Below are 25,887 nucleotides of genomic sequence, written 5' to 3'. Positions count from 1 at the left end.
TTAGCTAATAAGAGAGTTTAAATGTTGTCTGTTTCTTGTTTGCATTATTGTAGTTATGTCACTCCCTGGATCTTAGAGAGACCAGATGGGTGAGGTAATACATATATATTTTTATTGGATCAGCTTCTGTTGCTAAGAAAGACAAGCTGTTAAGCTTTTACAGAGCTCTTATTCAGGTCTGCAAACTGTGTTTATTCAGAGGGTTGCCACTAAATACAAGCTGAAAAAGGTTGTTTAGCATAAATAGTTAACACATTTCCAAGGACCACTTCACCTTGAATAGTGCCCTGAAATACTGCTAACTACTGAAGCTTAACAAACTGACCCACCTTGAATTATGGTGTGGGTGCATCTATACTTACTGAAAGATCAGTGTGTTGGGAATCAATCTGCCCAGGTACAGTTTAGGGTGGCTAGTGGGGCCCTGCTAAATCAAAATACCAGGGCTCCACCATCCACCCCAGCACTCCTCACAAACAGAAGGAGTAAGGGAAGTGGATGGGAGAGTTCCTCCCATCAGCCTCCTGCTATAAGGATGGCAGGAAAAATAGATTTAGGATATGTTGACTCCAGCTACACAATTCACATATCAGGAATTACATATCTTAAATTGATTTTCCTCCCCCCATAGTATGGATCTGACCTGTGACACTCCGAGGCTATGAATATTCCACTCTCCTTGCACCCCACAGATGTAAATTTCACCAGTGCTAGCATGCCCAATGTCTTGTCGTTTTCCCTGCCAGCATAGCTTCTGCCGTTCAGAGTGGAGTCTTTTTATACTGATAGCAGAGCTCTCTCCCATTGTCCTAGAGCATCTTTACCACATATGGGCCGCGTCTACACGTGCACGCTACTTCAAAGTAGCAGTGCCAACTTCGAAATAGCGCCCGTCACGGCTACACGTGTTGGGCGCTATTTCGAAGTTGAAATCGACGTTAGGCGGCGAGACGTCGAAGTCGCTAACCCCATGAGGGGATGGGAATAGTGCCCTACTTCGAAGTTGAACGTCGAAGTAGGGCACGTGTAGACGATCCACGTCCCGCAACATCGAAATAGCGGGGTCTGCCATGGCGGCCATCAGCTGAGGGGTTGAGAGACGCTCTCTCTCCAGCCCCTGTGGGGCTTTATGGTCACCACTTGCAGCAGCCCTTAGCCCAGGGCTTCTGGCTGCTGCTGCGGCAGCTGGGGAATCCATGCTGCATGCACAGGGTCTGCAACCAGTTGTTGGCTCTGTGGATCTTGTGTTGTTTAGTGTCTGGGAGGGGCCCTTTAAGGGAGCGGCTTGCTGTTGAGTCCACCCTGTGACCCTGTCTGCAGCTGTCCCTGGCACCCTTATTTCGATGTGTGCTACTTTGGCGTGTAGACGTTCCCTCGCAGCGCCTATTTCGATGTGGTGCTGCCCAACGTCGAAGTTGAACGTCGACGTTGCCAGCCCTGGGGGACGTGTAGATGTTATTCATCGAAATAGACTATTTCGATGTTGCTACATCGAAATAAGCTATTTCCATGTAGCGTGCACGTGTAGACGTAGCCATGTTGTGCTGCTGCTGCTGCATAGTAAACGTAGATGTGCCCGGAGTCAGGGATACTGGAAATTGGTGTTTTGGAGGTGTGGCATCAGCACCCCTTTATGTGAAGTGGTTTCCAACATATGCAGGGTTTGCAGTTTTATTCATTGATTTTCAGCCTCCCCACTATGTAAATTCTTCCAACGCCACTGCTCTGAGTAAGTTTCCCAGATCTGAAGAAGTGCTCTGTGTAAGCTCAAAGTCTTCTCTCTCTCGCCAACAAAGCTGGTCAAAATAAAAGATATTACCTGACCCACGTTGACTCTGTAATGTCTACTTCTTATGGGCTTGTCTACACTAGCTCCCTACTTTGAAGGGAGCACGATAAGTAGGGTGTTGGGAGTTCATTAATGAAGTGCTGCGGTGCATGTTTTGAGGAGTAAAGGGACTTCGAAGTACCCCAGGCACTTCCAAGTACCGGTGGGTGAGCCATGCTAGATGCAAGCTGGCACTTTGATGTTTAACACTTTGAAGTTGCCACAGGCGGGAATTTGCTTAATGAAGTGCTGCACATGCACCGCAGCACTTCATTAATAAACTCCCAACATCCTACTTACCATCCTCCCTTCAAAGTAGGGAGCTAGTGTAGACAAGCCCTATAAGTAATTACAGTGGGCATACTGATGTGTGTGAAGTTATGTTTAATGTGGTAGTTTTCTATTGTGTTTTTTGTTATCCTGTTGCCATCCTATACACTGCTTGAAGGATGTCTTTCAAGTCTTTGAAAGCTGACCTTGTAAAACGCTTGCCACGTTGTTGGAAAGCTTTTTCAGACCACTGTAGTGTTTTGGAATGATCTTTGTAAAATACAACGCATGGACTCCCTGTGTTGGGTCCCTTCAGCTATCTAACAACCCCTGAGAGCTATGTACATGCCTGCTGATATTTCCCATGGGAGAAATAAACAAAAGGGAGCCATGTGGCCTACTGCCACTCTGGAATAAGAGTGCAGCCTGCTTAATACACTTTGGCTTTCTGGCTCTCACAGGTGTGGTTTAACAATAAAGGCTGGCACGCCATGGTAAGCTTTCTCAACGTCGCCAACAATGCAATCCTGAGAGCCAATCTGCCGAAAGGCCAAGCTCCTGAGGAGTATGGGATCACTGCCATTAACCATCCTCTGAACCTCACCAAGGAGCAGCTCTCAGAAGTCACCGTGTAAGTGCGGTAGTTTCCCCAGATTCTTTCACACATTTATTTCTCACCTTCTCCATTCAGCTTCCTCCTCCCTACCCCCCACCTTGTCAAGAGTTCAAACACCAAATTGAAGCTTGAGTGGTATAGTTTATTTAAGGGCATATATTTTAGGTGCCATTTGCAGTGGGGCACCTCTCATTCAGTGTTGTCATAGTCAGAAATTAGGTATAAAATCTCCTTTGTGTTCCTTGCCTGTGAGGCTAGCTTGTGAGATCCTTGCAGTGAGGCTCTCCCATGCCACCTATAGGCTATCTTCACTGGTAACATAACTATGGGTGTGGGCATGCACCTGCCTGTGCCGTGTATCAAAAAGGCATCATAATTTGGCTCTCTGGTGCCCACAGGTACTTGGTGCTGTACCAGCCATGCAGTCTAACATAGGTTTTGGCCCAAGGAGCTCATCACACATCATGGCGTTTTCACAGCTGTGCATAGTCCTTGCATCAGGCTTTTTATTAACCCATATTGCTGAATGTTTCTGTCAGGCTGCACCTGTTGTGTGAGTGATGGTACAGGTGCAGGGAACTGCATGCCGCTCTGTGTGTATGTGTGCTTGTTAGTCACAACCCTGACCTTAAGACCATGGGATATACTTACAAGTTCCCAACATCCTGGAGTGAGCAAAGAGAAGGGGTGGCCCCTCGTGGCAGGATGTGACATTTCATAAGGAGGGCGCAGCATGATTGGCTGCTGGGTCTCAGGCTCATCCATCTCGTTAAAAATGTTGAATTATGTCACTGTTTTTATGTACGTATAGTCATATTTACGTACAAATCAGTTAAGTTTTTACATTCTACACTTACTTTCTTGCACACGCCGAAAGGTTTTTACATATGAACATAACTGATATTTCCACAGCAGTTTGGATTATGTTAGACGGGTGTAATTGCAGGGACGAAAAGTGGGGCCCGATGTAAAATGTTTGCTCACCTTGACTTACACAATACCCTTGTGACAGCTGGATATTAGAACTGCCTGTCAGCTTTCCTCAGAGTGTCAGCTAGTTTTGGTTGTAGCTGCTCATGCTGTCTCAGTGCTCTCTAGCGGCCTTCTTTCTTGGGCATGATTTCCAGATCTGAAGCAGTGAGTCTACCCCATGAAAGCTCATCACCGAACGAGTCGTTTTGTTAGTGTGTGAAGTGCTACAGGGCTGCTGGTTTGTTTTGTGAAGATACAGACTAGCACAGCCACCTCTCTGTGACTATTCTGTCTTACTTTCACTCTTACTCTAAAGGTCCCTCCCTCCCTCTGCTTTGTTGCAGGCTGACCACTTCAGTGGATGCTGTGGTTGCCATCTGTGTGATTTTTGCCATGTCTTTCATCCCCGCCAGTTTTGTTTTGTATCTCATCCAAGAACGGGTGACGAAAGCCAAGCACCTCCAGTTTGTCAGTGGTGTTAGCCCGGCTGTTTACTGGCTCACCAATTTTCTTTGGGACATTGTGAGTAACTTCTAGTTGGAGCTCTTTGCCTCCAGCTATTCCTGCGTTTGGCTTAGCTTGAACGCGTAGACCTGGTTAGTGAGGTAAATCCCAAGCACAGCAAGCTGTTCATTTCTCAGAAGTAGTACCTGGGACCTCATACTAAGCACCTTACTGGTCTCTAATTCATTTTAAATGACTAAATCCAGTCCGATGCATGGTTCATTCTTCAGCAGATGAAGCTGGAATTGATGTTACCTCATGGACTTCCAGGCTATGCAGTTGTATATTGCTGTACATACCATTAAATTGTACTTTTCCACCACAGAATAAAGTAGTAACCTGGGCTATTTCAGAGCTGCACCGAGAGTCTGGCTTTCTCCTCCCAGGCCCAGAGAGAACAACTCCTCTGACTGATTTAGGCCATGTCTATGAAACAGCAGCACAGATAGTGCCGCAGCTGTGCCACTAGTACCATAGCGTAGCTGCTTCTAACACTGATGGAAGAGTGTTTTCCATTGATGTAGTTTAGGCCAGCTCCCCAAGAAATGGTAGGTCATTGGAAGGATTCTTCCGTCAGTCTAGCTGTGTCTACATCAGGGGGTTAAGGGCAACTTAACTTGCAGCAAACAGGGTGTGAATTTTTTTACATCCCCAAGCAACACAGCTGGGTGGATCCAATTTGTAAAAGTGAATTGGGCTTAAGGCAAAGTGATAACTGGCTCCAGAAGGGGCCCTGTCCCAACCCCTCTAATCTATGTAAAGTGGGTCCACAGGGATGTAAAACAATTCATTGAAGAGATCCTCAGCGGGCAAAGGGGGATGAGATGTGTCAGCAAGGAGCCCACAGGAAGTGCAGAGGGCTGTAAATTAGTATATAAGGATAGGGTGAACATCCATCCTGTTTTTGGTGGTACAGCCCCATCTTTTGGGCACTATTCTGGTGCCCTGATTTATTTTGCAAAAGGGGCTGATTGCATCATATTTCACAGTGGGTCACGGGCTTCCCACAGCTGAGGGAGCCAGGAGCCAGACTGCCCAGCAGCTCAGCTGCTGCTCAGCTTCCCCCAGTGGGAGCTGGAGCTGAGGTGGGACTGCGGGGGTTGGAGTGGGAGCCCAGGGGTGGAATGGGGCCACGGGGGTTGGGGCTGGAGCCCTGGGGGTTGAACTGGGGCTTCAGTGGGGTTGGATCTGGGGCCTGGGCAGGGGGTTTGGAGCAGGGGTCAGGGCTGCTGGGATTGGAGCCAGAGCTGCAGAGGTTGGAGCAGGAGTCTGGGCTGGGAGGATTGAAGTGGGAGCCAGGGTTGGAGCGGGGCTGCTGGAGCTGGAGCTTGGGGGGACTGGAGCCAGAGGGGGTTTGAGCCAGGAGAGTGAACTGTGGTCACAGTGGGGTTAGGGTTGGAGCCGGAGCCTTCCAGCTTTCCCCAGCTGGGAGCCGGACCTGTGTAGTGGTGTGGGCTGCCACCCACAGCTAGGGGAAGCCAGGAGCTTGGCAGGTGGGGTGGCAGCCCTGTTCCCAGCACCCCACATAGGGTGACCGTCTGTCCCGTTTTGGCCAGGACGGGGATCATTCTCCATGTCCCGTATTTGGCTGAGGGAGATACAGTCACCCTATATAAGGGGGAAAGACTGGATTTCATACTGCAAGAGGCAGTCGTACTAGACTTCCAACGGCTTTTAAAATCATTGTGAGTAGAACTGTTTGTCATAGCACTTGGAAGAATGTTCCAGATGTACTAGCCAGTGCTGCTTATGCTATCAAAATGCCTTCCCCTGTGCCTACTGAACATCTAATCGTTCCCATCGTACACTATTACTAAGTAATAAAAGTAAATACTGGGCAGTGGAGGGCTGAGCCTGCAGTCACTTTATCCTCCTGTCTGTGTATAGTGGCAGTTCAAACGAGTGGAGTGAAGCCAACAAGAGTTGTTCCTTAATCGAAAGTATTCATGTTTGTTGCCCCAGTTCCTTACCTATATGCATCTGTTATATGTGTTAGAGTTTGCAGTCCTCATCCTGCCAGCCCAGGCTGGAAATACAAATCGCTGGAGTTCAGTTTGATGTCTGCTGTGACCCACATGGCAAGACATCACCACTGCTCTGGACAAACTTAGTGCCCCGGAAAAATAGGGAAACCAAGGAAGGGATTGTTAGGGGATCCCGAGGAATTCATGAACCTTACGTTGGGTTATATTGTGTCACTGTTAAAACATGGACATGAGCTCAGGAGTCTGACTGAGGGTCTCTCAGACCTGGTCTACCCAGCCCTGGGGATTACAGCTGGAGTCCGGCTGCCTGGCTGTCAAAGGCAGCAACAGAAGATCCATTCTAAACAACACAGTGTCTGCATGGACATCATGCTGACCTTACTATATAGAGCAGCTGGGCTCCCACTGTCACTGCCCTCTGGTGCCCCACTTCAGACAGTGCAGGTGCTCCTGGTGAGGGTGCACATTGATGACAGAAGGAGCTTAGTGTGGACACAACGAGGGACAGAGCTGACTTATTGATTTCAGTGGTGGTAAGGCAAATTAAGTCAACCTAACTCTATAACGTAAACATGCCCACAGAAAGAGCTGTTGCTTCTCCTCCCCACACACCAAGGCCTTGGTAACTGGGGAGGAGGCGCTGTGTATCTCTGAGGTATGCTGCCTGCCTCACTTACATGCTTCCCCTTCTGATGGGCTGCCAGATAAAAGCATCATCTGCCCTGTGATTTCTGATGCCCCTCCCCTCCATTTACAACCATTTTGGAGCAGACCAGTAGTCTGGGACTGTTTGCAGCTCTACATGGCTCTCAAATCACACACCTTTTTTTGCTGTGACAGGTGAATTACACCGTGAGCGCTGGTATGGTTGTGGGTATATTCATTGGATTTGAAAAGAAAGCATACACTTCTCCAAGCAATCTCCCTGTGCTTATTGCATTGCTGCTTCTATATGGGTAAGTCTTCCAGGCAATTTGTTCACACAGAGTCCATTAAACAGGCCTTTATTTTCATGTTAGAAACAACTTTCAGGTTGCTAAGCTTGGTAGTGAGCGATGTGTAGCTTTAAAGAGGTGGAATCTAGTTTTAGCAACAGAGCACTGGGAACAGGGACAATAACTCACAGTAGGGCTCCAGCAGTAACTCACTTGTATGGCTGTGAGCAAGACTCCCAGCCCCTGCCTCAGTTTCCCCATCTGTAAAGTCAGGCCATTATATTTATTTACTATCTCAGAGGGTAGAGAATTAACTAGCTAGCTAATTGGGATGAACAGACTGTGGAAGAAAGGAATTTTTTATGGGGAATGTATTAGTAATAGTCACTATTTTACAGTGGGGCGCAAAAGTCCCCATCTGAACTGGGGCTCCATTATGTCAGGCCCTGTGCGTAAAGCAAAGGAGGCATTATAGCCTAGTAGGCAGAGTACTGAACTGGTACTAAAGCAATACAGGTACACTGGATATTTTTTCACTAGGGTGAATTGGTGAATGTCTCATCTCTCTGTGCATAGGTTTATCTATCTGTAAAATGCACAATTACAATTGACTCTCCTTTGTAAAGTGCTTTGAGGTCTATGGATGAAAAAAAACCATGTAAGAGCTAGATATTAAAGAGACACAGAAAGCCTACCATTGTAAGTGACACAAGGATTCTGTTCCCTAACTCTGCCATATGCTGAGAAATGGGTGTGCTGTACTAATGTTTACCTACCTCACAGAGGAGTTAAAAATTTTAAAGGTGAAATAGGATTTGTGAGCTGTTCTACTTTCTGAAGGCAAAGAAGAGCTAAATGTTGTGTTTTTATTATAAATAAAACATATATTTTGTTTATTTTTAACTCTAGAAATGGCAGACGTACTTGATCTTGTTTTCTGGGGTTTAGCCAAGGGGCTCATTGGCCATCTTAAATGTTTAGTATTAATTTTTTCAGCTTTAGCTGAAGGGGTGGCATGTCCTTTCTCTTTAACAAACAGAGCATTTCTTCCAGTCATTTAAGCAAATCAATTAAATAAGCTTTGGCAAGAATGTGATTTTACAGACTGAATAAAATTCATTTTCCCTCTGTCAGTCAGGGTTAACTTTTAACATCACAATCCTACTAGTTCTGCAGCTGCCCAGTGTCCTCTAGATAAAATAGATCAGACAAGCTCTGAATTACTAAAGTGAAAAAACAAGCAGCCTTTTATTTTCAAACAGAGCCTTCCAGGCCCTCTTTATACACTACAAAGAAGTCTAGAATAGGCACACATCCAATTTTGCCTTTTCTTTATATAAGTCACCAGTAAAGTTTGTCAAGTACTTTGGAGGGAAGGCACTACAGAACTGCAGAGCATCATTCAGTGTCTGCAAAGTATCTGAAGATGAAAAATGCTATAAAGTGACGGCTACTGTTTTATTTCAAGTCACTTTACATGCTTTTTCAAGGGTACAATAGGGCAATGGCTAAGAGGTGTGGTCACTCTTAAGGAACTCCTGAAGGGACATCTAAAAGCATTCAATCAGACTAGCCAGTGGAGTTTTGTAGGCATAAGCATGCAGGGTGTTAAAAGAAGAGTGTTTCCATTATTGTAAAAACATTTGTAAAAATGTACAGATCTTGCCAAACAAGCATCACATGAGTCATTTTAAACTTCCACTTGTCACCATTGCCAGGTTTTAAATATGTCTCCAAAGGCAGGAGCCTAGTGCACTATCCTCACTGTATCATCTTGTGATTTTCTTTTAGCAGCAAATTGTGAAGCTGTTAACAAAGTAGCTGTCATTTACTTAGGCCCCTGTTTGTGCATATCAGGAGTGTATGACACAGTTTGGAGCAATTACTGTTGTCACTGCCAAACATTATCACTATGTTCAGGAAGCATACTTTTGTTGTGCTGTGAGATGTACCCCGGACTCTTCTTTGGGTACTCTCAGCTCTGGGACCAGGTCTAGACTACAGACCCATACCAATATAACTGTCTTACTTGGGGGGTGAAAAATCCATATCCCTGAGTTATGCCAGGAGATCTCCTTGCACAGACAATGCTCTGTCAACAGCAGAATTTCTCCCATCGACTGGCTAGTGCCTTTTGGGGCACGGGATTAATTATGCTGGCAAGAGATGCTGTCCTGCCAGCAGAGAGCAGTGGTCTGCAACCTTTTTGTGCCCAAGGAGCAGGTCTTTGCCCATGAAAGCTTATGTTCCAAAATATCTCTTAGTCTATAAGGTGCCACCCGACTTCTTCTTGTTCTCGAAGATGCAGACTAACACAGCTACCGCTCTGATACTTACATCTCTAATAAACTATAGGGAATGCTCAGAATTCCGTTTCTGTCTTTCACACAGGTGGGCAGTAATTCCTATGATGTACCCAGCATCCTGCCTTTTCAGCGTCTCTAGCACTGCCTATGTTGCATTGTCTTGTTTTAATCTCTTCATTGGTATCAACAGCAGTGCCATTACATTTATCCTGGAATTGTTTGAAAATAACCTGGTAAGCATTGCTTTGCTTTTTTCAGAGACCTTGATTTTAGACAGAGCCTTGTGTCAAGACAGCATATTGCATTGTAAGGTGTTCCAGCTGACCACTATGGCTGTGTCAAAAGGTATGCAAATGAGGGCAATCAAAAATGCAAACGAGGCACAGATTTGCATATCTGGCACCTCATTTGCATATTCTAATTTCTAATTAGAAAGAAGAAAACCCTCTTTTGAAAGTATACCCCATCTTCGAAAGAGTCCTTCTTCCCTTTTTTTATGGGTACACATGGTACAGTTGACTCTCTGGGCTATCAGCTGCAAACACAAAGGAGTGACAGTGATGTGCTTTTGATCACTGAGAACAAATCCAAATTGTGCCACTGCCAGGAGACAGCGTCTTCCTCAGTGGTACATGTGGTGATAGTGTTTTTGCTGGGCCTAGAAGAGATGTCAGTTTTAGCTCAGCTGGCTTCGTGATTTCAAGTGCCAGCTTTATCATGCCCTCTGGCAAGGTCATTCTTCAGTGTATTTTCAAGAATTGCATGCTCCTTTACAACTTCCTGCTGTGATAACATGACAATACAATCCAGTGCTGCTTGGTCTGGGATGCAACAGACCAATGTTATATTAATCCTGAGATTGATTGTTTCCCACATTGTGACCATCATCTATAGTTACACTCCTGGCTTAAAGACATCAGAACCAGTGAGCAAGAATCTTTCTATTTGTGTTCCTTTGCAAGTTTATAGTGGATGGACCCAGAATTACCCATTGCCTATAGTACATACAGCAATGTTTCAGTGAAAAGAAGGCAAAGAAAACATTTCTTTAGTTACTGGCTTTTTTCCCCCAGATAAAACTCCCTGTTAACTTATTTTCATTTGTTAGAGTCCTCCTGCTACAAACTATTTATCCCTCAGATCTATTTTGCAAATCTTTGGTGTGTAGACTGAAGGATGCTCCATATTATCTCTATCTTGTGACCAGAGAGGACCTAATTTCTTTGATATGACAGAGAAGAGAGGGCTAATTTCACTGTTTTCTTAAAGAAAATGGCCTGTGTTGTTTGTGTGTCACTACATGTGTGATATTTTCTCCGTATGTTGCAGTCTTTGCAGAAATTCAATAAAACATTGAAAAATATACTGATAATCTTCCCTCATTTCTGCCTGGGCCGTGGACTCATTGACCTAGCCATGAACCAAGCAGTGACAGATATATATGCCAGGTTTGGTAAGTAATTGTAGTAATGCCAAGGGATGTTTTTAAAACCAGTGCTGGGCATGTCCCTACTGGGGCCAAGATATACAAGTGTTGCAATGGGAGGACTAGTGGCTGTTTCTCAACTTTCCAACTTTTTCATGTCTGTACGTGTGTCATTAATGGTGAGAACAAAAATTCAGCCCTGATATGACTTTAAGTGCTGTGTGGGGCGTGGCCTGTACCAGTAGCCACCCTGCGTCCTAAGTGAACCCATGTACTTGGAGTCAGATCTGCTTTCCTTTTCTGCCCTTTCTTAGTGAGTGGGCTTGGGAAGGCAGAAACATTAATATTCTCGACCAGACTTCATGGCTTTGAAGACTGGCATTGAACCCAGTGGGTAAAGAAATTGTTCTCCTTGCTCTGAGCTACCTGATACCCGTCAACCAGCAATGGGCAACCAAAATTAGGGAGTGGGCAGCAATCTGCAGCCCACTGGGGTTCCACCTGCAACCCAGCAGGCCCCCGCTTCCCTACATGACTCTGGCACACAGGGGTACTGGAGCCCCACACTAATTGCTCCTCCCCTGTCCTCCACCGCTCCTTCCTCCTCTCCCAGAGTCTGAACAACCATGAAAAGCCGATTTGCTGAGTCGTGGCTTCCAGATCTGGGAGGGAGGGAGAGGGGCAGGGCTAGGGTGCGAATCAGGTGACTTGTGGCACTCCTAAAGTGCTGACAGGGAAAGGGAGCAGCAGGAAATGGGTTTCCGGCGCCCTGGTGTGTAAGAGGTGCATGGGGGAGGGGAGAAGACAGTAGGTGAACCCCAGTGGGCCGCAGGTTGCTCAGCACTGCCCTAGTCAGTTATAAATTAGGATATTTGTCTGCAGTGTTGCATTGCTGTCTGCTATTTTGATGGTCCTCACACTAATTTTAAAAGTGGCTGCATTTCTTTAAATGTCCCCATGCAGCGCTCTGTCTGCCTTTGATTAAAACAGACAAACAAACATGCAAGCCAGCAAACTTCTTTCTGGAAAGGCAGTGATATAGCAACATGAAGTTTATTAATTTTTGCTCAAGAAAACTGCCACCAGAATATCCTGTGCAAGTGTCCTGATATGATCCGCGATCAGCCTCATATGAATGGGGACAGGATTCATTTCCACTCCGACATGTCAGGTCCTTTGGAACTTCATTCTAAGTTTTCAATAAGGCTATATCTACACTAGGCCAGAAGATTGACCTGCTCAGGGTCAACCTTCCAGGATTCAGTTTTGCGCATCTGGTAGGGAGGTGTAAAATCGACCTCCCAGGGGTCGCAGTCAACCTCTGTACTCCTCGTGGGATGTGAGGAGTAAGGGAGCTCAATGGGAGGGTTTCTCCCGTCGACCTTCAGTAGGGATGGTAAGCCAAGCGCAGATACATAGATGCTAGTTACGCAACTGCCGTAGCTAAAGTTGTGTATCCACAGTCGATTTACTTTGCCTAGTGTAGCCAAAGAGTGTTTATTGGGGGCCTTGGAAAACTGCAGACATTGCCTGGTAATGGTTGCATAAATTACAGCTTTACATCTGTAGTCATTACGCTAATGGGTTTTGTTCTCAGATGCAGTGCTGTGCTTGGGCTATATTTCATCTTGTTTTCTGGCGTTTTCATTCCAAAGGTGAGAAGCAGGTCTTGAATCCATTCCAGTGGCATTTTGTTGGAAAGAACCTGGTTGCCATGGCAGTTGAAGGAGTTGTATATTTTGCTCTGCATCTCCTTATGCAGCATCATCCAATCCCTACAAGATGGTATGTCCAAAAACGCTGGAGAGAGAAGCTTGTATTGAAAGTTTTTGTTAACAAAATTAGTGTCTGAGTTATCCACTGTGTTGCCTTTTCTCACCTGGAGTCTCACATTTGTGGTGGCTTTATGAGATTTGCCCTTTTTATTTTGGCATCATCTTTATTGACTAGGGCCCTGATTCAGGGAAACACTTAATGTGTTTAAGTCCCACAAACTTCATTACTTCCTTGGTATTTAAGTACATTCTTATATGCTTTCCTAAAACAGCAATGTTTTTCTGACTCAGAGTTTTAGGAAGAGTGTATTGTATTTGGTAAACTGTAGTATTTAGTCCACAAAGTGAACATGGAAGGCTTTTGAGTGACTTAAATGCTGATGGCTGGTGTGGGCTGGGAAGTCCTATTGATTGCAGCCCTCTGCTTATGCACAGAAGTTACAGCCTGAGGAGCAGCTTCCCACACTGCTTCTTAAAACTGCCCCTCACCCACAAGGGAACTTTCTTCAGGGATAAGAGCATAATTCATACTCTGATGTGATTGCCAAAAGGGGTTTAAAGGGTGCAGTTCATGCAAATATAGTCTCACATGGACAGTTTTCCATTAAGAGACCTTCAGCTCTGTGTACCTAGGGCACCAGATTGAAAAGAGTTTGACTGAGCACTGAGTTAGTTGTCAGATTCAGACTAGTGATGGAGAAGTGAACATACCCATATTTCATTGCAACCCCCCCTTGATCCACCAAGATCTGTGTTTACAGTACTTGAGGTTTTAAGAAGAAATCTCTTCAAATCCAAGAGTCTCCCACATAATATATTATAAAACTAAGGTCTTCTCTCTTTGACTAGTCACATTTTCTGGCAATCATCTATGATTTCAGGCTCTACTATAATTGTATTGTACCCCAGGCAATTCATATTTTTTCAATTAATCTGTTGCATTTCTTTAGGTTTTCTGAGCCTGCTAAGTTGCCTATCAGTGATGAAGATGAGGATGTTGCAGAGGAAAGACAAAGAATTATCAATGGAGAAAACAAAACAGATATTTTAAAATTACAAGAACTGACAAAGGTAATATTTTGAGTATTTGAAAATGTAGATAGATTTAGTTGGAGACTCATCTGAGATGAACTCTACTGACAGAATAGTTTTCAAGAATGCATTTGAGTGGACAGTATAATTTTCAAAACCAATATTATGTATCCAGTAAAAATGTGAACATTTTTAAAGCAAGTTCATCTCCCTTCACCTTCCTACTTCCCCAGATCATAGAAATCAAAACAAATTCTTTGATTTAGCTATAGAAAAGTCCAGCATGGCCAAGGCAAACTCTTATTCACTAAATTTCCCTTTGTGCATGCAATCTAACCCTAGCCAAGATCTACCATCTCCCCTAGACCATGATTCTCCACCCAGCCCTTTATTCATGGCTGCTCAGTTTCCATTTGTGAATTCGAGTCTCCACTTTTCTCCTATTCTGTTAGTTTCACATAATAAGACTAGGAAACTCTCACAGGGTCTGTCTGTACTGAAGTCAGGGACAGGGTGTGTGATTGAAGCATGTGTGGGTATACACATGCTAGCTTTAATCTGGCTAACTTGGGTACCCAAGCTATGATGCAACAGTAGCATGGGCTTCAGTTTGGGCTGTACAACCTCACGTTGGATCATGGGTAATTATTCAGCCTATATTTGAATCCGTGCTGCTCCAACTTCACTGTGATTGTATACAAGCTAGCTAGATTAAAGCTAGCTCGAGGATTCTACGTGTGTTGAGATCACACACCCTGATGGCAGTGTAGCCAGCCCTACCGTGTGGAGCTAGCTCATCTTCTCTCTGAAGATTGAAAACACGTGCACAATGCTCTCCGCTGCTTGCTCCAGCCTAAGGAGCAAGCATCCAGATACCATCTAATTGCTGTAGCTCTATAAAGGGAAGTAGTGTTTTTCCTTGGTTCTACTCTCCTTTATTCTTATATCTCACTTGGTATATTGGAGTCATTTTGTTAGAGTGAAGATTCTGGGAAGCACCTCCATAATGCATTGGTCTGGATTAGTAGGTTAGATAAAAATGATTATGGGCAAAATGACTCCTTAAAAAAAACCCACAAATATTTGACTATGTGGAATGTTTGCACGTTCTTTTTCAAAAATTTCTAGTTATATTTTATTCCTGTCAAGCATTTGTAGTTATCTCATACCAGCGTTAGTAAACTGTGAAGTTCAGAGGATACCCTTTGCTGTAGAGGTCTTGAAATAGGAATTTTTATTTCTTCTCTCATTCTAGATTTATGCAGGTGGACAGAGGCCTGCAGTAGACAGACTCTGCGTTGGTGTTCGTCCAGGAGAGGTAGATCTAGCTCACACTTCATAGATCAATCTGTATTTTATGATCCCATTCATTTTCAAAGTGGAAATACTTAAGAATATGATACATTTTATAACATAGTGCTTTGGTCTCCTGGGAGTGAATGGAGCTGGCAAGACGACAACCTTCAAAATGCTGACTGGGGACACAGATGTGACATCTGGAGATGCTGTAGTGGCTGGCAACAGGTGAGCTTTTTAAAACATCACAGCACTTCAGTTTTACCAATGGATGTCTCTGCATCACAGAAGCCCTTGCTACAGCTGGTGCTCACTGGCAACCTGTGTCAACAGTCTTAGCAGGTGCAACGGAGCAGGTCATGCTGCCATTGCCCTGGCTCTACCTGTTACATGGCCAAATAGAGATAGAGGGGTTCCTCCGGAGGCAAATCAATTAATCAAAATGAAGCAGCAGTATTTGAGATGTTCCTAATTCCTGTTGCTTGAGTCTTTGCAGCAACCTGCTTTGCAAAACCCTAACACAGTTTAGACTAAAAAAATGAACAAGCCTGATATAAGGACTCACTGAGTATATTTTGTTGCGTGATTGATTTTATTAGAAGGTTTGTGACTAAGTCATAATAATTGAGAGAGATGAGACTAAGCAACAAAAATCAACCATTTTTGAGCTTCTGCAGTAGTGGGATACTTAGATACAGACAAGGGCTCAATCTCTGGCACCCTCTAATGTGTGGGGGGTTAGGGCCCATATCAGGTGCTTTCTAGCTGTGTTACTTAAAGTGCATTTGTATGATGCTAAGAATGGACATTTTAGGAGCTGCAGTTTGAATATTTCAGTGTGCCACAGAGGTCTTTCTTTCCATATGGAGTGCCATAGCTCTTTATGAATGTTGAATGCTTCAGCCCATGGCGTGTTGCAGATGGTAACTCACAAACAGCAGAGCCCACAGTAACTCAGGCCACAAGAAATAATGTGTTTAATTTCACTTCTAGGTCCATTTCCTCCCTACCCAGGGGCACTGTCAGCATTGTTTCCTGCTTACTACACCCCAGGGCCACACTCTGAGATTAAACTGCCTGATTTGTTATCTAGAAATAAACATCATTAGCAAATTACAATTTGCTGAGTGGCTGCTTGAATAGGAACTAACTTTAAGACAGTAAAGTCAACATACACGTGATGTAATAGCAGCAGAAAAAAGGCGGGGAGAGGAAATTGCTTCTTTGCATCCCTAGTAGGGTTGATAGACCTTATTCATGGCACTGCAGCCATCACACAGTAAGGCACCTGCTCTGCAGCTGAGCATTTAGCAAGGTCTCACATTGTGAAATTAATATCTAGGCTAGTTTCACTAGTGAAGGAGCTGTGTCCTTTTCTACTGTGGGCATCTATTTTGCTATTCCATCCTTAGGTGTATCAAGTTAGTGGGGGAAGTGGGACAGAACCCCGGGGCCAACCTCAGCTATTAGCATTTCAATAGTCAACAGTTTTTGTTTTTTCCTCCTTTCTCCAGTATATTGACCCAAATTTCTGAAGTCCACCAAAATATGGGTTACTGCCCACAGTTTGATGCTATTGATGACCTCCTCACAGGACGGGAACACCTCTGTCTATATGCACGCCTGCGAGGGGTTCCTGCAGAGGAAATTGAGAGGGTAAGAATCGTCTCCTCTTCATCAGATTTGTTGACTATGATAAATATTTTGATTGGGCCACTAATATGCAGGACAATAATTTTAAAAGGTGCCTCGACTTTCTGTGCCTCGAAGTTCTGGGTGTAGTTCATGTCATTTGGAAAGCTAAGTTCATAAATGCCACAGAAATCCAGTTGCCTAAATGTCCTGGAGGTAAGAACTGAACTTGCAAAAGGGAGGGTGCAGAAACCTGACTAAGGCTTCCTAAAAATGAGCCTTGCAATGCCAGGGCCAACACCACAAGCAATGCAAGTCCCGCAAGCCGGGTGGCTGCCCAAGCCGCACGAGTCACCCACCCAAGCCCCTTCCCTGCCACAAAGCCAGGCACCACGAGCCCCCCACTCTTAGCCCATCCCCCTTATCTGAGGCAGGCACCCCCAGCCCCCCATTTAACCCCATCCTCCTCCTCCAACCCACACTCCCTCACCTTTGCAAAAGGCAGCTGGCTCCATGTGGGTCTTTGCTAGCTGCTTGCTTTTTGTAGCAGCAGCGCCAGGTTGCCCACGTAAAATGGCAGGGGCTGAGAGACGGACGCAAAGGCCGACTCTTTCTTTGGGTAGAGGGAATGATGGAGGGGCTGGATCACCTCACGCCCCCACTGGAATTTCTTCACACCTTTTGGAAGCCATGTTCCAAAGAGAAACTAGCATGTTGCAGAGATGGGGAATGTACAGCTGAGGCTGGTTTACAGTATTTTTTCCTCAGGGAAGCAGAATTTTACCCGTTGTGAAAAAGACCAGTGCTCACTGATAGACTTGCCCTAATTCCAGTTCTGGGCTCTTTGTGCTAAAAGATGAAGTATTGCTGGCTTGGCTCTCTCCCTAGAAGTGACAAGTGCACAGCTGTCCCCAGCCCTGCATGCCATTCACCATCTGCTGCGTGAAAGAAGAATGATGCGCTCTCTCTCTCTCACACAGGTTGCTGACTGGGGGATTCAGAAGCTGGGTCTCCAGATGTATGCAGACCAGCTGGCAGGCACATACAGTGGTGGTAACAAGCGCAAACTCTCCACTGCCGTTGCCCTGATTGGCTGCCCTCCTCTGGTCCTGCTGGTAAGTGTCACGGTAAAGTAGCTCTGTGATGCCTTCTGTGGGTTGGCTGATGCACAGAGGTGCTGAGTGCCCTCAAGTCAATGGCACACTCAGTGGGAAGTGGGCTCCACACCTCTTGGGACTGGGCCCTACATAGCTGCGAGAGGAAACTTCTTAACGCAGATGGGATTGAGCGAACATCTGGGATCCAAACACCTCTGACGTTTGGGAAAGTTCAAATCCCCGATGTGTCTCGGAGCCACGTCTGGTTTTAAATGGAGACTGAAGCAGAGAACAGTCATTCCTGACAGAAGAACATACCTGGCTGTGTAGGGGCCGTATCTGATTAATAGCCATCTAATTAGGGTGACCATATCTCCCTGTCCCAAATACGGGACAGGGAAATGTGGGGGAGGTGAGGGAGGGGTGGCTCCTCCTGGCTCCACCAAGCCTCAGGCATCGGGGAAGTAGGTGGCAGCCCGGAGCACTCCCTGGGAGGCCCGGGGAAGTGGCAGTTGCTGGCCCTCCCCAGGTAAGCAGCAGGGACATGGCACACACCCATGCTCCCCCTGCTTCCTGGAGGCTTGGGAAAGTGACCTACATGCTCTCTGGCCAGCAGTTGTGCCTGCACAGGTGCTGGCAGAAAAGGTCAGCAGGGGAGATCCCAAGTACGGGACAGTGAGTCCCTTTTAAAAAATAAGTAGGGATGCCTCTTTGGTGTCCCATATATGGGACCGTCCCACCAAATACAAGACAGATGGTCACTTTAACCCTGATGTACCCAGCAAAACACAAGCGTGAGCAGAGCATAGCTGATCTTTTCCATCAACAGGACTTTGGAATACAACATAAGAACAACACTAAAATTATCCCTTAAATTCCATGAGCATGTATGATAAAAGGGCATGCGTGGTGGTTAGCATAGGCAGGGGAAGGCTGGGAGGCACTTACTGCAGACAGCTCCTTGCCAGCAAAGCAGCGGGGCAAAGAAGTCGCAGGCTGCTGGCGTGTGTCTGCACCCCTTGGGGAGAGAGGGCAGAGAGCCTCCACGTGCTGCAAGCACCCATAAGCACTGCCCGTGCAGCTCCTATCGGTTGGGAACAGGCTAATGGGAGCTGTGAGGATGGTGCTGTTGGTGGGGACAGTGCACGGAGCTGTCTGCATTGCACCAGGAGTGTGAAGAGATGTACAAGCAGCCAGCTGCTTCTGGGAGCAGCATGGGGCCAGGCACGTAGGCAGCGTACCTGAGTCCTACCACACTGCTCGACTTCTAATAACCCACAAGGAGACAGCCAAAGAGTGCATGTGGCTCCAGAGCCGACCTCTGCCTGAGGCAGAGCCCCCAAACAGAGCCGGCGAGCGGGGAAAGCAGGCCGCTAGCGGGTGAAGAGATGGCCTTCCCCTGCTTGAGAGAGGAGCTGTATAAGTTACGAAGATGTTGGGGATCCATTTGTTAATAGACGGCATGAAGTGACCACTGACCAGCACAAAGGTGTCTGTGTAATTTTAAAGACAGGGACAGAAGTAGGATGGTGGAGGCCATTACATAGTAATACAAGCATCCAATTGTTTGTGTTGGCAGTGATGGGTTAACTCAAATGCAGTTACTGTAAATCGGTGGGATCTTAGATCATATAGTAACACTTCAGTTTGCATGATAAAAGGTAGTTTTGAGGGCCCTCTAATTGCACTGTAGTATGACGCTGCTTGCATGGCTTTTATGGGCGGTCCCTGTGGCTGTCCCTACACTACAAAGTTTCATCCACAGAAGAAGCTTTCTGTCACCAAGCTAGGGAGCAGCCACACTACAAACGTGTTCTGTCTAGAATCTGTCAACAGAGCGCAGCCTTTTTCCCGGCAGAGTTATGTCTTGGAAGTTTGAGGCATAGCGCCTCTGTGGACAGACTCTGTCGACAGAAAAATAGTGCAGGTGCGTGGGTGGCTCTGTTGACAGAGAGGGCCCTGTTTGCAGAGCTTCCAGTTGGCTGCTCTGTCGACAGAGGGCTGAGCAGTCTGGCCACACTCTGTTGACAGAGGGCGTCAACAGGGGCGGGTCCCTATTAGGTGTGAACATGTTCTGTAGACAGAGGTTCTATTGGTAAAACTCTGGGTACTGCTGTAGACAGAACTTTGTAGTAGAGACCCAGCTTGTGGATTGAGTGCTATCTCAGATCTCAAAGTAAAATAAAGTAAAAATCAGTTTTAAAATCAATTGTTTTGTTTTGTCGCTTGCTGAGCTGAAGTTTACAATGAGAAGAACCTCAGCTGCTGTAAATAACTCCATTAAAGTCAGTACCCATGTACACTAGTTTAGGAGATGTGCCCCCTGGTGTGGTTAAATACATCTAGCAAGATTTATGAGCCTGTTGAAAGCTGGGCTTTGTAGTTTGCAGCATGACTTCTGCTTCAGCCCTGTTCTGCCTTCCTTTGCACTGGCGCTAGATGCTTTGGCAGTTGAAGTTTTGCAAATGCATCTGAGATTGAGAGAGAAGATGCTGCACAGGCCAATTCTGAACTGCTGGTGTTGTGGTATGCACTGGCTCCTTTGCTGTGATGCATCCTGCTGTGTGCAATGCCCTACGTCCCCCTCCGGATAGCTGTGCCTCTCACTGGACACACTGCATTCCTATCTGCCTTTTCCTATTAAAAGAAAAATTCATTGGTAAGGAATCACAAGCTAAAGCCTCTGGCGTGTATTATCAAAATCTATGACAATAATAAAGATTGCCCCTTCAGGATGAACCCACAACAGGGATGGACCCTCAGTCCCGCCGCTTCTTGTGGAACGCCATTGTCAGTGTAATCAGAGCAGGCCGTGCCGTAGTTCTGACCTCTCACAGGTAAGGCAAACCTTGCTGCTTCCTAACATCATCGCTGGCCTGAAAGGAGGGCTGAAATGCTGCTTTAAGCTGGAACTTGTGTTCTCTGTTTTGTCAGCATGGAAGAATGTGAAGCTCTCTGCACTCGTCTAGCCATAATGGTGAAAGGGACCTTCAAATGCCTAGGCACTATTCAACATTTAAAATACAAGTAAGTTGGACATTTGTATCCTGTGTTGTTAAAGAATTATCTGTTGATGACTGGGATGCTCAGAGACCACAGCAATCTGTATTTCATACAGAGCACAAGTTTCCAATAATCTATGATTATGCAGCCATCCAGCTGTTAAGTAACATCGGAGCTGGACCAAATGCTGCTATTCAGAATGAGACTTGTTGTATTTGAAATAGCCACTTAGTTTTCTCCTGTGTGGTTTTAATGCAATTTTGATTATGTTGTGTTCAGAGGCCTGGTAATATTCAATCAACAAGTGGCATCCCTATCCCCCTCCTCATCAGTCATTGATTTCGATACAGGAGTGCTTCTAGAGCTGTGTTCATTAAAAATAACACACTGCCCACCCTATGAGTGCAATGGTTTTATATGTAAAACCATTCAGTTAAGTCCCTTGAGACTCATTTCACCACGTATATTACAGACCAATTCTTCAGAATACATGCGAGTTCCTCAGCTTCCCAGAACCATACAATGGCGCTGGCTCTAGGTATCACACCGTTCCACAGAGATAACCTGTAACTCCTGGTGTTGGGGAGACACACAAATTAAAGGTCCAAGGAAGGGGGGCATATGACCACCCAGTGTGTCAGGTCCAGGCCATTTTTCCACTGCCCTTGCATCTCCCATACCCACCCCACGTTGGCACCACAGTGCCTGCTCCTTCCCACTTATTTCTCTCAGTGCTTTGTTCCTGCTGAACACGTTACTGCAATTGTGGGTGAGAAAGGGATGAGCCTAGAGGGTTTCCCTGTGCCCCCTGGGATGGAGCTGAGCTGCCAGCCCAACTCTCTCCCCTTCTCCAGGTGCCTCCCAGCAGGGCTCAGTGGGAACACTAGATGCCAGTGGGTTCTTTCCCAGGCACATCCCCTCAGCCACACTCAGCCCAACTTCCATGCTGACAGAAGCTGGGTGTGTGAGAGAGATGGAACCCTGCCCCCCCACCAAGTGCCGCTGCATTACTGCACGTTTAGCTAAGTGCTCAGAGCTGGTTTCCTGGAGCTGAATGATAAACCCAGGTCTTCACAAAACAACCCAAACCCATTTGTGGTTCTCAGATTTGGAGACGGATACATTGTCACCATGAAAATCAAAGCTCCAAAGCCTGGGCTGCCTCCAGATCCAACCCCAGCTGAGCACTTCATCCAAGTCAACTTCCCAGGGAGTTTACAAAGAGAGAAACATTACAACATGCTGCAGTACCAGATTTGCTCCTCCTCGCTGGCCAAGATCTTTCGGTTACTGATCTCCAACAAAGAAAACCTGAATATTGAAGAATATTCAGTCTCACAAACGACTCTGGATCAGGTAAATAAGAAAACGGTAAAGTCATCTGTGGAAAAAATCTGGCTAGCAAGGGAATGGAAATATAGCACTTACAATAATGTAGGGTTTATAGCTGTCTGGGGTGTCACTTACATCAGCCTTTGGAGGGTTTTATCTAGCTCTAACGGCACTCTATGCCCTCGGGTAAAAGTGCAGGATCAGATCTGAGTTCCCTCTGATGCCCCATGAGGCTACAGTGACCACTGGTTCCAGGCACACACACCCTCTCTGATGAAAATCTCGCTTGACTTTTCAGTACAGAGGAGGGAGTGGCAGTGGGCAGCTCAGACCAAATACTGCTCTTCAGAATGAGGCTTGTTGAATTTGGAAACAGCCAGTTAGTTTTCTCCTGCTTTGTTTGAATGCGCTTGACTGCTGTGTGCCCTGAGGCCCTGGAGTACTTGATCAACAAATTGCATCCCTATCTCCACTCCTCAGACGTCACTGATTTCCATACAGGAGTGCTTCTATGCTAAAAGCCAGCACTGCGGGCCAGAGCTGTTGGCAGTACACACTGTCATTAGATGGCGTCCCGCCCAGTTGGCAGCTATGCATCTGTGCAGCTGATACATGCTATGCAGCTGTCACTGGCTGTCAGCATGTATCCTTCTCATACAACTGTGAGTACTCCTGAGCTTTACACAGGCCTCTAGGCTACTGCATCTTCTCCCTTGCCCACCAGTGCGGTGCCCATTCTATGCACCTGGCCCTCTCAGCTGACAAAGGCCTCACTGAACATGTGCACATATTGAGTACAGGATAAAGAAAACCCTTGTGAATGCTGCTGCTGGGCTTTTTTTTTTTTTTTTTTTTAAAACTTCATCACACCTCTTGCATACAGAGAAGCTGATGTGATGCAAATGGCAAGAGAAATTCAACTACCTGGCCTTTGAGGGGGCTGGTTCTATTTAATCTGTTCTTCCACAGGTGTTTGTGAATTTTGCTAAGCAGCAAATGGAGGATGAGGAAATTCCATTACACCCGCGTGCAGCTGGAGCCAGTCGAGAAGTGAAGGTATCTCCAGCTTTTCCTCGTCAGGCAGCTGCATAGAGCACCACTGTAGCTGCTAACACGAAGAGCACGTTCTCTCACAGATGTGCCATATTACAGCAGTACGGAGAGTGAAGGGACTGCTCAGGGCACAGTAGTCAAATAACTCATTGTATCTTTCAAGTTCTGTGATCATCACTAAGTAGCAGCAGGAAACGTCTGCCTTGGCGGGAGAGAGACATGAGGTACACAATGAGCGGCTCAAAGGAGTACGAGATGTTTGAGAAGATGTCATGCAAGCATCATTATAAGCTGCAAAGAGAAACGCCTCTTTCTTTCTTTCTGGCTGACACACAAACATAAAAGACAGTTTTTCTAGGCTGGACCTTTAAGAGGGTAGTTTTTGGTTTTGTTTTTTCAGAAAGCCTTCCAAAGTAACTGCTGCCAGTAACAATGGACACTTTCCCCCTTCAGATCCCGAACCAGGGAGCGCTGCCATCACTCAGAAATGGGCACCCACCGTCTTATAATGCAAAGGAACGTATGGGGCCAGGACATAAGTGTTGACAGACAATACTCATGCTCAGAGGTTGCTTCATTGTAATGTCACGCAAGTCTATTAAAGCTCCAGAAACTCCTCAGGAATGGAAGGATCAACCCCACTGTCACACCCAGGCAGAACCTTTGATATTTGAAAAAGCTTAGTGATTTATGGTGGGCACATGGCCCTTTATTTCCTGGTTCCAGAGCCTGAGGTAAAAACACCAGAGAGGTTGTTTTTTGTTTTTTGTTTTTTTTAAAAAAAAAAAAAAAAAACAATTTGGCGTTTCTGAGCTGGACCAAAATAGGAAGTATTGGCAGTCTCACATAAGAAACCGCATGTCTTGGTGGCCTGGGCTGATAGCCAAGGCCTGATCCAGTCACCCACTGAAGTGAAGTTTTCCCTCTGTGCAGAGCCCTCAGGGCTCAAGTGGGATGTATGTGTTGCACACACCTTCTACTGTTCATCTGTGAACAGGGGAATTTCAGCCTACATGCAGTCCTCTTTGAAGTCAATGGGAAAGAGAGGTGCAAAAGCAGACAGGACCCCAGCATTTCTGCAGGATTATATGACTGAACCATCATGTTTGAAGTTCACTCCAATGTTAACTTTGCATTTAGCTCCATTTGTTTCCCAGCCAAACTACCCAAGAATAGCAGAATGAAAAATAATTCATAATGATTTATTGCTTTGATTACTCACAGCGCTAATCATTACATGCTCATAAGCCATTCGTCCAGTGATGGAATCTGTTGTGTAGTAAGGAACTCTGAGAATTATTGTTTTTTACTCAGCAGATATAATTTTTTTACATATAAATATAATACAAAGACCATTTTGCTTTGTATTATATTTATATTTAAAACTATGAAAGTTCTGTAACCAGCTAAAATACACTGTCTTTTGTTGCCATAATTATTTTGACAAGAATTCAAAATATAGGCTTGAATTTATTGCATATTTTACCTTTACAAATTATTGAAAAAAATCTGTCATATCTAGGTAAATAAATCATCATGAAAAAACAATGTATATGTTTTCTCTTTGTACATACATTCTAAAATAGATTCTTTAAAAAGTCATCAAGGTTTGTATTAGCTTCTGGAATAGAATTACAGAAAACCCTTACAAGTTGAACTGAATACCTGAAAACAAAGTTCAATATGTAATGGATTCCTTCCCCCTGCTTTACAAACAGGGAGAGGACTATCCTTTTGTGGACTGTAGGTCGGTGGATTTATTTAAAGTACCTTAAACACTCTTCCAAGATCCCGTTAACACAAAACCATAGGTAAGAGTTCTTTTTTGGTATCATGATGACTTGTTTTATGAAAACAGGCCAAGTATCACAGATGTAGAAGATCCAGTCTACTAGCTGGTAAGCAATTTAGTGATAAAGGGGTTTCACTAAGGGCAGGGGAAATAGTCTATCCATGATGACTTGTGATTTAAGGTTTACTTGTCAAAGTGTGTTCTAGGGCCAACTCAGGTGTCTGAGCTACAGCTCACCTCTTTATTCTGAGTACTCTTTTCCCCCTTTAACTTTATTTCCCCAAGGAGCACCTGTCCTCATAACACTCTCTCCCCAGCAAGGGAGGGCAGCACATACCTCTCTTTGGATCAGCTGTCATTATCAGCTGACCTGCTGATGACTGCAGCAATCTTTAGCTGCGTCTACACGTGCACGCTACTTCGAAGTAGCGGCAGTAACTTCGAAATAGCGCCCGTCACGTCTACACGTGTTGGGCGCTATTTCGAAGTTGAAATCGACGTTAGGCGGCGAGATGTCGAAGTCGCTAACCCCATGAGGGGATGGGAATAGCGCCCTACTTCGACGTTCAACATCGAAGTAGGGACGTGTAGACGATCCGCGTCCCGCAACATCGAAATAGCGGGGTCCTCCATGGCGGCCATCAGCTGGGGGGTTGAGAGATACTCTCTCTCCAGCCCTTGCGGGGCTCTGTGGTCACCGTGGGCAGCAGCCCTTAGCCCAGGGCTTCTGGCTGCTGCTGCTGCAGCTGGGGGTCCGTGCTGCATATACAGGGTCTGTAACTAGTTGTTGGCTCTGTGTATCTTGCACTGTTTAATGAAAGTGTGTCTGGGAGGGGCCCTTTAAGGGAGCGACTTGCTGTTGAGTCCGCCCCGTGACCCTGTCTGCAGCTGTGCCTGGCTCCCTTATTTCGATGTGTGCTACTTTGGCGTGTAGACGTTCCCTCGCTGTGCCTATTTCGATGTTGGGCTGAGCAACGTCGAAGTTGAACATCGACGTTGCCAGCCCTGGAGGACGTGTAGACGTTATTCATCG

General features: G+C 45.8%; 1 protein-coding gene across 1 annotated transcript in view; it reads left to right on the top strand.

Annotated features, from left to right (window-relative positions):
- The window catches only part of ABCA4 (ATP binding cassette subfamily A member 4), a 109,198-nt gene extending 85,386 nt beyond the window's left edge, over nt 1-23,812 (top strand). Inside the window, exons 35-49 of the mRNA XM_075003286.1 lie at nt 2,560-2,729; nt 4,031-4,208; nt 7,016-7,131; nt 9,502-9,649; nt 10,746-10,869; nt 12,498-12,627; nt 13,568-13,688; nt 14,905-14,967; nt 15,067-15,173; nt 16,460-16,601; nt 17,558-17,692; nt 20,408-20,511; nt 20,609-20,701; nt 21,784-22,033; nt 22,979-23,812. Coding sequence (XP_074859387.1) covers nt 2,560-2,729; nt 4,031-4,208; nt 7,016-7,131; nt 9,502-9,649; nt 10,746-10,869; nt 12,498-12,627; nt 13,568-13,688; nt 14,905-14,967; nt 15,067-15,173; nt 16,460-16,601; nt 17,558-17,692; nt 20,408-20,511; nt 20,609-20,701; nt 21,784-22,033; nt 22,979-23,101 — 2,004 coding nt within the window. The 3' untranslated portion in view covers nt 23,102-23,812. The remainder of the gene's footprint in view (nt 1-2,559; nt 2,730-4,030; nt 4,209-7,015; nt 7,132-9,501; nt 9,650-10,745; nt 10,870-12,497; nt 12,628-13,567; nt 13,689-14,904; nt 14,968-15,066; nt 15,174-16,459; nt 16,602-17,557; nt 17,693-20,407; nt 20,512-20,608; nt 20,702-21,783; nt 22,034-22,978) is intronic.
- Nucleotides 23,813-25,887: the final 2,075 nt, after the last annotated feature.

Source organism: Carettochelys insculpta, chromosome 9, assembly GCF_033958435.1.
Source record: "Carettochelys insculpta isolate YL-2023 chromosome 9, ASM3395843v1, whole genome shotgun sequence".
Taxonomy (NCBI): domain Eukaryota; kingdom Metazoa; phylum Chordata; order Testudines; family Carettochelyidae; genus Carettochelys; species Carettochelys insculpta.
The sequence above is the reverse complement of the archived record's forward strand: the minus strand, read 5'-3'. Positions and strand labels throughout refer to the sequence as shown.